The sequence below is a fragment of the Balaenoptera musculus genome, chromosome 17, assembly GCF_009873245.2.
Source record: "Balaenoptera musculus isolate JJ_BM4_2016_0621 chromosome 17, mBalMus1.pri.v3, whole genome shotgun sequence".
Classification (NCBI taxonomy): domain Eukaryota; kingdom Metazoa; phylum Chordata; class Mammalia; order Artiodactyla; family Balaenopteridae; genus Balaenoptera; species Balaenoptera musculus.
Genome location: NC_045801.1, coordinates 68,971,536 through 68,983,911, shown reverse-complemented (window position 1 = coordinate 68,983,911; position 12,376 = coordinate 68,971,536). Strand labels below are relative to the sequence as shown.

At 35.9% G+C, this 12,376-nt stretch overlaps 2 protein-coding genes across 4 annotated transcripts in view; one reads left to right on the top strand and one right to left on the bottom strand.

Moving 5' to 3' along the window:
* DNAJC5B (DnaJ heat shock protein family (Hsp40) member C5 beta) overlaps positions 1 to 8,142 on the top strand; it is a 78,929-nt gene extending 70,787 nt beyond the window's left edge. The window contains exon 6 of one of the 2 annotated variants that reach the window (XM_036830365.1): positions 7,809 to 8,142. In XM_036830365.1, coding sequence (XP_036686260.1) covers positions 7,809 to 7,903 — 95 coding nt within the window. In that variant the 3' untranslated portion in view covers positions 7,904 to 8,142. The remainder of the gene's footprint in view (positions 1 to 7,808) is intronic. The other variant, XM_036830364.1, reaches the window with a different exon arrangement.
* Positions 1 to 12,376, bottom strand: part of PDE7A (phosphodiesterase 7A) — a 349,141-nt gene that overhangs the window by 317,156 nt on the left and 19,609 nt on the right. The window lies entirely within an intron of this gene.

The window sequence follows — 12,376 nt, the reverse complement described above, 5'->3', positions numbered from 1 at the left end:
AAATGTTCTGTAACTAGATAGAGGCAGTAAATTATATATTTAGTACACTGTGAATGTACTAAATTGTTCACTTTATTTATTTATTTATTTAAATTTAGTTTTATTTATTTTTGGCTGTGTTGGGTCTTCGTTGCTGCGCACGGGCTTTCTCTAGTATGGTGAGCGGGGGCTACTCTTTGTTGTGGTGCGTGGGCTTCTCATTGTGGTGGCTTCTCTTGTTGCAGAGCACAGGCTCTAGGTGCACGGGCTTCAGTAGCTGTGGCACGTGGGCTCAGTAGTTGTGGTGCGCGGGCTTAGTTGCTCCGTGGCATGTGCGATCTTCCCGGACCAGGGCTCGAACCAGTGTCGCCTGCATTGGCAGGGGGATTCTTAACCACTGCGCCACCAGGGAAGTCCCAAATTGTTCACTTTAAATGGTTACTTTTATGTTATGTGAATCTCACTTTAATTAAAAAATATCTGTAGTAGATGAGAGAGGGGATGTGACTACAGAAGGAAACTAAGCACCCTTTCTTCAGAGAAGGGGAAGGTTCTTTGTTTCGTGCAAATTCACCCATGGCAGGGAGTAGAAGATACCACAAAGCATCAGTATTCACAAAGTGTGGGGAAATGAGAAAGTTGATTATCAGTCTTTTATGCAGCTACCTTGAGAGCAGTACACTATTAGTAGCTAAGACAGAAAAGGGCTTTGAAGTCAGTCCCATTTCAAGCCCCAACTCTATTAGTTACCGGTAGAGATTTTGGGGGTAATTCACTTAACCATTTTATCCCTTATTGTTTTTACTTATCAGGAACATACAAATGAACATTATGTGCCATTACTTTTAAGTTCTTTGCTTGCTGTTCCCTATTTAGAGGTAACTGTTATCCTAAATCATCTATAATCATTTTCCTTTTTTAAATTTCTGTTTTATTGAGATATTTAATTGACTACAGCACTGTATAAGTCTAAAGTGTACAGCATAATGACTTGACTTACATATATTGTGAAATGATCACCAGAATAAGTTTAGTTAATATCTATCATCTCATATAGACACACAAAAAAAGAAAAAAATGTTCTTTTCCTTGTGATGAGAACTTTTAGGATCTACTCTGTTAGCAACTTTCAAATATGCCACAGAGCAGTGTTAACTGTAGTCATCATATTGTATATTACATCCCCAGCATTTGTCTTAGAACTGGAAGTTTGTACCTTTTAACCACATTCATCCAATTCCTTGTCCCCTCACTCTCTGCCTCTGGTAACCACAAATCTGATCTCTTTTTCTATGAGTTTGGGTTGTTTTTGTTTTTTTAGATTCATATATAAGTGAGATCATACAGTATTTGTCTTTCTCTATTTGACTTACTTCATTTAGCATAATGCACTCAAAATCCATCCATGTTGTCACAAATAGCAGGACTTCCCTCTTTTTTATGGCTGAACACTAGTCCATTGTATATATACACCACATTTTCTTTATCCACTCATCCATCAATGAACACTTAGGTTGTTTCCACCCACATCTTGGCTATCATAATGTAATCATTTTCTTACTATTTTTTTAGTATTACAACTATATATATTTATGTTCCTAATCAGTTTATTGTTTGGTTTTACATTTCTGAACTTTAAATCAATGAACTTATACTCAACAATTATCCTTCAACTTCTTTTTTCACTCAACATCATATTTCTGAACTTCATTCGCACTGTGATTGTCTTTTCATTCATTTTTCACTGTTGTATAATATTCTTCTATGAGAATATCCCATAAAATTTATTTATCCATTCTACTGCTAGTGGATATTTGGGTATCCAAATCCACTTTTTTGCCATTACAAACAGGGCTATTACAAATATTCTTGTTATGAATGTCTCCTGGTGCATGAGTGCTAGAGTTTCCTAGGTATTGGGTTGGCCAAAAAGTTTGTTTGGTTTTAAGTAAAAATAAAAGACACATTTTTCATTTTCACCAAGAACTTTATTGAACAACGTATTCATTAACCGAATGAACTTTTTGGCCAACCCAATATATACACAGGAGTGGAATACCTTAGTCAAAAGGTATGCATATCTACAAGTTATTAGATAACACCAAGTTATTCTACAAAGTTGCTGCACTAATTTCCACAAGCTAATGAGAGTTTCTACTGCTTCACATCCTTGCCGTCACTAGACTATAAATGTGTGTCAGTCTGGTGGATGGGAAATGGTATACCATTGTGGTTTTAATTTTTTTCTCCTTGAATCCTTTCATAATCTTACTGGTTGTTTGGGTTTCTCTTTCTTTGAAATGCCTATTCAAGTCTGTTGCAGGTTTTTATTATATCATTTGCTTTTTTCTTACTGACTCTTTTTTGGGGCGTGGGTATTGACTCTGTTGATCATGTTTGTTTGAAATGAATTTTCCCAGTTTGTGATCTGGTGTTTCACTCTTTATGGTATCTTTTGATAAGCCAAAGTTCTTGATTTTAATGTAGTCAAAATGTCAATCTTTGCCTTTATGCTTAGTGATTTCTGTGTTTTGATTAAGAAATCTTTCCCTATCCCAAGGATACAAAGGTGTTCTCCTATATGCTCTTCTCAAAGTTTCATAGTTTTGCTATTCATGTTTATGCGTTTAATAACCTGGAATTGATTTCTGCAAGTGGTATGATGTAGGGTTCCAATTTCATTTTTTTCCATATAGAAAACAAATTGTCCAGCACACTGATTTCTAGTCTTGGTTTTGACATACATTAAGTTTTAATAGATATATGGAACAGTTTCTGGGCTTTCTGTTCTGGTCCATTGGTCATTTTGTCTATCTATATGCAACACCAGGCCCATTTATAATAATTCATAACACTGTTCAGGCAACTTTTCCTAATTTGTTCTTCAGGACACTCTCACATATCCTTGGCCTTTTGCTTTTCTATATAAATTTTAGAATAAGCTTTGTTAAGTCCTCTACCAAAATTTCTTTAAACAAAATATTTGGGATCTTGATTAGAATTGCAGTGACTGTAGATAAATTAGGAAGAATTGACATCTTTAAAGAATGTGAGTCCTCTAATATGTGACATGGTATACCTCTCCATTTATTTAGGTTTTCTTCATTGGCTTTCAATAAAGATATCTCTTTTATATCTTTGGTTGCATTGATTCCTAATACTTTATCCATTTTCATACAATTATAAATAAATTATTATATATTAGTTGTTGACTTGTTTTTTAGTATATAGAAATGTACTTTTTTTTAACATTGATTTCGAATCCAAGAAACTAGCTAAACTCTCTATTTCTAATTATTTATCTGTAAATACTTTAGGGTTTCTACATACCTATCTATATCATTTGTGAATAGTGATAGTTTTGATTCTTCCTTCCCTTCCCTTATCATTTTTTTAGCCTTTTCCTTGCCTTTCTGTGTTTGTTGAGACTGCCAGTAAAATGTTGAAGAGAAGATGCTTTCAAGATTGCATAATGACTGTGAAGTTTGCTGTAGGCTTTTGATCAGGTTAAGAAAGTTGTCTTCTATTACTATTTTTTTAGAATACTTTTTTCTTCACCAATTGAGATGGTAATGATTTTTCTCCTTTAAATTGTTCACGTGAAGAACTATATGAATTGTTTCCCAACGTTAAAACAATCTTGAATTCCTGAGATAAACCCAAAGCAGTCATAATGCATTAAATATTTTATTTTTTTATGAAATGTGTTTGCTAATATTTTGTTTTACATGTTTGCATCTGTGTTAATGAGTGAGACTGGCCTATCATTTTCCCATCTCAAACTTTCCTTATGGGTTCTATATCAAGATTATGCCCATAAAATAAATTAGGAGTGTTCCCTTTTAACTCTTGAAAAGTCTGTGTATTACTGGATTTATTTCTTTCTACAGGACTGTGTAGACCTTTCTGGGCTAATGTGTTTTTATACAAATTTTAAATTATTGATTCAATACATTTAATGTTTATAGGCCATTTAGGTTTCCTTTCTTCTTTATTAAAACAATTAGTTCTTCAAATTTCCTCTTGTTACCTTTTACACATCTATAGTATCTGCATTTTTGTCCCATTTTTCATTCCTTATATTGGTTATTTCTGCTTTCCTTTTTTAGCCATTCTCACCAGATATTTGAAAATTTTATTCTTCTCAAATATTGTCAGTTTTATTGATTCTCCTGTATATTCTCTCTACTTAATTTCTATTTTTTATTATTTCTCTTAATTTATTGTTGTTAATTTTCTAACTTAATTTTTATACTTCTTAATTTTCAGTCCTTCTTCTTCTCTGATATTAAGCTATTAAGGCTATAAATTTTTCTGTAAGTACCAGTTTGGCTTTACATACACACACGTACATATATGTTCTTATAATCTAAGTTTGAAATATTTTCTTATTTCCATTATGATTTTTTCTTTAATCTATAAGTTAGGTCTATATGTGTCTTAATTTGTAAACCTGTGGGGTCTTTTCTCATTCTTTATTATTGTTTGTGTCTAACTGAACTGCATTATTGTCAGAAAATGTGGACAGCATGAAACAATATTTTGAAATGCCTTGAGGCTTGCTTAGAGCCTAGAACTTAATTGATTTTACATATGTTCCACATTGCTTCAAAACAGTACATTTTGCATTTGTTAGGTTCACTGTTCCATGTATGACTATTAAATAAAGCTAATTTGTTGTATGTATTAGTTTGCTAGGGCTGCTGTAACAAAGTACCACAGGCTGGGTGATTTGAAAAACAGAAATTTATTCTCTGGCAATTCTGGAGGTTAGAAACCCAAGATCAAGGTGTCACAGGATTGGTTTCCTTAAGGCCGCTCTTCTTGGCATGTAGATGGTCATTTTCATCTTGTGTCTTCACAAGGCCTTCCCTCTATGTATGACTGTGTCCTAAGTACACAAGTCATACTGGACTAAGGCCCACTCTGAGGACCTCATTTTAACATAATTACCTCTTTAAAGACCTCCTCTCCAAATATGGTCACATTCTGAGGGACTGGGGATTAGAACTTCAACATATGAAGGGGGTTGGGGGGCAGGGACACGATTCAGTTCACAACATTACACTTTTCAAATCCTTTATATCCTTAAAGATATTTTTGCTTGCTTTATCCGTCAGTTACTGAGAGAAGCATTCAAGTCTTCCACGGTGCTAATGGATTTTTCTATTTCTCTATAAAGTTCTGTCAATTTTTGCTTCCTATATTTTGAGGCTATGTTATTAGCATATATAAGTTTAGAATTTTTATGGCTACTTGGTTAATTGAATATGTTATTATTATGTAGTTACCCTCTAGCTCTAGCAATGCTTTTTGTCTCATACTTTGTTTTTAAAATAGTTATATTAGCTTTCTTTTCATTAGTGTTTGTGTAGTAAATATGTTTCCATCCTTTTATTCTCAATGTTTTTTTGTCCTTATGTTTTTTGACGTGTCCTTTGTAAACAGCATATTGCTGGGGGGATTTCTTCAGTCTGGCCATGTTTTTTCTTTTAAATAAAGTCCATTTGTATTTTTTATAACTAATGATATATGTTTTTTTCTATGAACTTACTCTTTGTGAGAGACAGTATAGCACAGTCTTTAAGAAAACAGATTCTGAGAAATACTGCCCAGGTTTTAATACTAATTCCTTACTACCTGTGTAATGTAGGCTAGTTACTTAAAACATTCTGTCCCTCAGTTTATCTGTAAAATAGCTATCATAATTACCCTACCTTGTAGTGCTATTATTGAGTTAATATACATAAAGCACTGAGAACAGTGCTAGACACATAATAAGTACTATATACATGCTTTCTGTTAATATTTTATTATTATAATTATCACTTTAAGTTGGCATATTTTTTCTGTTTCTATTTTCTTTCCTTTTTTTCTTTCTTCTGTACTGATAGAATTTTTTTTTTCACGTTCCATTTCTTTCTCTCCTCCAGTTTGGAAATTATATTCTCTGTTCTATTTTTTTAGGGCTGCCTTAAAAATTTATCAAGCATACTTAAGTTACCAAAGTTGAAAGTTAATTCTTATCTTTACCCTCTCCTGAACAATACAAGAACTTTATAACTCTTTAATTCTCATCATCTCCTTTCTGATTTACATACTATTGTCATAATTTTATCTCAATTTTAAGTCTCAAAAATTATTATTGTTTCATATAATACATAATTGTTTAGTTTTACTTACAAATCTACTAATCATTTCTATATACAGCACAAATTTTTCCATATGATAACACTTCTTTCTGTCTGAATTATAACTTTTAAATTAGGTCTGCTGGTGGCACAACTTCTGTTTTTACTGTCTGAAAATACCTGTAAATCATGCTTAAAAAAGTAAATGTAGCAATAAGAGGGTTTATCAACAAATTTAGGTTGATATCTTCTTATAGTATATTGTAAATATAATTTCATAGTTTTCCGGCTTCCATATCTGCTATTGGAAAGTGAGATTGCTAAGAACCGTTATCCTTGGTGTTCTTCAATATCACTAAGATGTTTAAATATGAATTTCTCTTTAATTTATCCTAGTTGGTTCTTGAATCTGTGGATTGGTGTCTTTTATCAATTCCAGGAAATTCTCAGCCATTAAATCGTCAAATATTACCTCGACTCTTCTTTTCTTTACATTTCTTTACGAAAGTCTTATTAAATATAAGTCAGAATACCACTCTATTCTTCATGTCCTTTAGCCTCTTTCCTATTTTATATCTTTGTTTCCCTGTGTCACATTCTGATTAATCTCCTCAAATTTGTCTTCTATTCCATTAATTCTCTCTTTAGCTGTTAAACCCATTCATCAAGCTTTAAAAATTTCAGATGTTTTAACGTCTAAAAGAGATTTTTTATTATTATTAATTTCAAAATCCATTTGATCATTTGAAAAACAAATCTAGTTCTTTCTTATTCTGTGTCTGGTAAGTGCAGGATTTGAAGTCTTTCTGGGTCTGACTGGCTTTCTGTTGTTTCTACTGGCTCTCACTCAGTGTGCATTGTTTCTATGTGTAATGTTCCCCCTCCCCCCATCTCTCTCCCTCTCTCTCTATTTCTCCCATCTCTCTGTTTTTTACTATGGTTTATGTTTCTTGCAATTTGGGGGGGATTCTTTGAGGCCTGGGTTGAAGGTTGGGGCCATTCACTTCTGCTCTGTGCTTTTGCACTGGACCATTTTAAACTAAATTATCAGCCTGAGGTTTCTTAGAACACACAGGTATTGTAAATTTGACCTGTCAAATTGTGTGCTCATTAGCTTGCTAACAGACATTTTTAAGGGAGCTCTTCACTTCCTCATCAAAACTCAAGACTAGCAAATTTCCTTGCAGATTTAAGGGTATGGTGATTTACATAGCACATAACCATTTGGGGTACTAGCTTTATGTGGAGAGCTTCCTATTAGACTCTTCACCTAAGCAAACTATGGGTTTTGACCTCTCTCCCAACCAGAGCCATATATGCAATTGTCCACTGCACGATTCTAGAGGTATTTTTCATATAGATACACACTGTAGTCTATATGACATGGGTGGCAGCCCTGTCCTCATCCCCACAAAATGGTGAAAACTAAAGCTCAAGTTTATCAGCTTTAGAAATTGCCTCAAAGTGAAATCTGGGCTTAGTGCTTTGGTTTTATAATTCTATAACTAATAGAACTTAAATGAAGAATAAAGACAGTGTATCCTCCCTTTTGAAGTCCTTTAAAGGGTAGGATCCTTAGTATCTTAGGAATTGAATTGATTTGCTAATCATCATTTCAACAAAAATATCTACCACTTGCCCCATTAAATGAAATGTAACATAAGAGGGTGTTTACTGGTTTTCTTTGTTTATTTTTAGATATGGACTTTCCAGTTGTCCTCCAGCCTACAAATGCAAATGAGAAAACACAGCTAATCAGAGAAGGACCTCGAAGTTATTGTACAGACTCTTAATATTGAGCCCAATGAGGGTCCACAGTACCTCCTCTTGGTTCAGTCATGTCTCCAGGTGGTCTTGATGGGGGAGGGTAGGGGACATGAAATGCTGTGAACTTTTCCACATTTGTATTTTATTTTTAGGTTAAGGAAAGATGATTGCTACATAATTTTCTCAGTATGCAGATTCACTCTTTGAGTAGAACTCCTAATGGAAACACACATTCCATTTTAATGAATAAAGGCCTGAAGAGTTGTTTTATGCTCCTTGCATGAGGTAAGACAGTGGCATTGGACAGGCTTATGAGCCTGCCCTTTATGTGAGCCAGACCTCATTCCTTATAGACTAAAGTAGTATTTCAAAACCGAAGCCACTTTTCATCTATTTAACTAAACGTAGTATTCATATCTGCCTTTAAATATCATCAGCAAAACAAACATGAGAATTTAGGAGGAATTTTTTTTGTGTGTGGAGATTTTTCCTGTCATATTCAATATGGCTACAGAAATATTTCAAAGGCAGGAAGAAATTATTAGGTAAAGACAAATCGCATTATTTTAAAGCATTATTTTTGAAAAATTACAAACTGTCACTTACTGAAAACTGACAAATAAAACCAGGAAGGAAGAAGTTTTGTGTGTACTTGTAGATTGGCATAAAAACAAAAACAAAACTTCAGCCTGGTTAAATGTTATAAATGATCCAGAAAATCATTCTGGGCCCAAACCAGCCCCAAACAATGTGTTTGACAATTTTAAGTTAAAATAATTTTTGTCCAACAGGCTTAGATTAGCCAGACTAAGAAAAAGAAACACATGAGGTAAAGGACAGAATTCTAAATTCTACAGCCTAAATTTAAATTTAAAGGCATATCACTCACCCCATTTTCAGTGGGATTAATAACACTGACCAGAAAATGTTCTGCTCTGGGCACGTTGAACATTTATGCTCAGAGGTCATCTCTGCATTTACTTGTTTGATCCTTATATTCATCATGTGGTAGAAACCATATGCTATTTCTAAAATAGTAAGCAGCAAGTGTTTGTTTTTTTCCAGGTCTTCCTTAGTTCTTTATGTAATATTGCATTTTTCAAGATCTTGTTATGTTTTTATGTAACACTGCATGAAATGCCGTTTCCTCTTTTCTTTGTTTCTTATTCTGCCTCACCACCAAATTACCGTTAATTAAAGTTAAATATACATTGAAAGTGGGAATTGTTGTTATAGCTAATAGTTCTGACATAACTAAAACGCTGCTCTAACTCTTGAGTTACTGGAATTTTTTTTTCAGTCGACATAATTAAGTAGAAAGAGCCCTGGTTTGAAAATTAAGAACCTGGTTCTAATCTAAGTGCTCACAAACTAGCCCTGTGACCAAGTGAGATGAGAATAATACGGCTAATCTCTCTGACTCTGTTTTCATATCTTCTCTGTTCATATTCCTAATTGCTGCAAGACCAGGTGAAATAGTTGAAGTGAAAGAACTCTGAAAAGTCAAGTATTTAACAAGTATAAGATGGTTTTACATGAGTTTGTATATGTTGATACACATAGACAAATGTAATGTGACTTCTTATGTATATAAACTCTGTCATCCAACAAGACCCATGAAAATACCCAATACTAACAGTGCCAGTGACCAGTAAGTGCTCAGAACTCTACTCAACAATTGAGTGCTACTTTCCATTTGAAGGGAACAATGAGATAAACAGCCCCATCTGGGGATAATTTGAGCCACTACATTTCCTTCCTGAGGACTCTAAGCAAAACATCAGTCCTGTTTTTGAATAGGAACTTACAAGTCACAAAGCTCATCTTCTCTTTCTCTTCCAGACCTCTTTTTTCTTTCTCACACGAAATTTTTTACTTCCACTCCCAGCTTTCCCAGAGAGCTGGTACAAGAGTGGCTGCGATGAGAATAGGGCAGGAATTAGAATCAGAATCAGATGGTGGAATTCCTGGAGGCATTCTGGCAAATGTTTCCCACATAGGGCTAGTTTCTAGTTACCACGGTTGTGGCAAATGCACACACATGGATGTCTCTGAGTGAGGGAATGAATTCTACAGAATGCCCCTCAGCTACATAGAAACAAGGATCAACTCTCCATCTGAGGAGGGGCCACATAAGCATCTTGTGGAGTTGCCATCTGGAATCACCTGCTATTATTCTGAATCCACAAGCATCTCAGCAAAGAAGCATCGAGGAAAGAAAGGACATGCTGACCATGATCCTCAGCAATGGTTGCATGGCTCCGGTTCATGCAGGGTTAAATAAACTGCCACTTCAGTGGCTCACTACCTAATCCTGGTCTCCAGGCTATCAGAGAAGGCGATTTCATATAAGGTTTCATAGGTCAACCATTTATTTATTTTTTTGCTGTCTTACATCAGAACATAAAAATATATATGCATTTTTATTTACCAAGATACACACATTTTATTTCTTTGAGCATAAATGACATTCTATTTCTACATTTCAAATGGTATGTAGACTAAAACACATTTGACATGGCCTGGTCTGGAAATACACTTACCTGGCAATGCACTGGCTGGTCTTCTGACCTATAGAAAGGGTTCCGATTAAGGCTACCTGATCTCTGTGACAGGCACAATCATGGTCCCCCCAGATGTGCACATCCTAATTCTCAGGCCTTTCATGGCAAAACAGATTTTATGGATGTGATTATTAACGACCTTAAGATAGGGAGATTATACTGGATTATCCAAGTGGGCCCAATCTAATCACTCTGGTCCTTACAAATGGAGAGCCTTTCCTGACTATGGAGAGAGAGATGTGACTACAGAAGAATGCTAAGAGAGATAACATTGAAGATCAGAGAATGACTAGAGATGTGCTTTACAGATGGAAGAGGAAAAGGGCCATGAGCCAAGGTGTGCAGGCAGCCTCCAAGAGCTGGAAAACCCAAGGAAGTGGATTCTCCTCTAGAGCCTCCAGAAAGAAACACAGCCTAGCAACACACTGATTTCAGCCCACTGACACCCGTGTTAAACTTCTGACCGCCAGAACTGTATGAGTTTAACACTGAATCAGTGCTCCTCACTTGCTTCTTCCTTGTCCTTCTGACTCCTTGTTCTATATTTCTCTCTTGTTTCGCTCCCTCATCCTGTCTCTTTAATTTTATATTCTGCTTTGTCCTTTCTCTTCCATTTCTCAACACTCCGTCTCCTTCCCTGTCCCCCTCCTCCCACTTCCCCCTTTCTTACACTTGACGTTCGTTACTCTGTTTTAGTCTCCTAATCTCTCTGCTCACCATTGTCAACTCTCTACTTTCACATTTACTGGAATTTTTAGATAAACTGAACTTCTGGCAATCTACCCCAACTGGTGTGGGGTGGAGAAGGGAGAGACAGGAAATAGTCTGGGTAACAGGATATTCGTAAAGGAATGTCTTCCCCCCTCCAACGTCAAGCACAAATAATCATAACGCTAATAGGCAAAGGGGGAACAAAAGTATTTTTCATTCAGTTCTCTGAGTATACTGACAAATAGAAATAATTTGTAGAGACCACATTATTTGAATGAATGGCAAGGTAATTTATTAGACATTAATTTTGGTTTGTCCTTAGTACTTTAGGAATCTCACTGGAAGGAATGAGTGCTCTCCTGATTTATCTTTAAAAGGGCACTCCCTTGCTGCCCTAGCCTCAGAGGTTAAAAACAAAGGTAGTCAGACACATGGAAAACAACCACCTATGTATGCTTTTGTTTGGGCTGTTGGAAAGGTGCGTGCTGGGAACTCCCTGGTGGTCCAGTGGTTAGGACTCCACGCTCTTATGCCCAGGTTCAATCCCTGGTCGAGGAACTAAGACCCCACAAGCCATGTGGCATGGCCAGAAAAAAAAGAAAGAAAAAAAGATGTGTGCTGAAATTTTAGGAAGAGAAGTACCCCCATCATGAGGGGCCTCTAGACTAAAGACAGGTTGGAGAGTTTTGGGGAGAGTTCCCAGAGTAGCCCAGACTTGTGTCCCCACAGGGGAGAGGCTCTGGTGAGATAGCACTTGGATGCCTGGGTGACAAAATTAAGTCAGGACTTTGTAGACATTAAGATTCCTGGGCCCACATCTGGCCCCTCCAAGTAACCACAGAGGGTTGGACACTGAGACCTCAGGGGCAACCAGGCTGGAGCAAGATGAGGGGCTCACAACTTACTTAGGGGACAAAGACATAAACCCTTGCAGACCCCTTATCATCTGAAGAAGGGGAAGGACTTTCAGAACCCAGCTGAAGTGAAATTTCTTGCTATCCTGTTAAACTGCAGCTCTAAGCCAAAGTCTAATTTAGAACACACCATCAAGAGACTTTCCCCAGATCTCCTCCCAAACGTCATTCTTTGCAGGCTTTCTAGACCCCCTGCCTGGGGCTGTTAGCACGCTCCACCTCACGCTCCCTATTTCCCTTCTCTGCTTTCTCTCCTTATACCTTTTTATCTTTCTCCCACACCACAAGGCCTAAGATTTTTGTCTGTTTT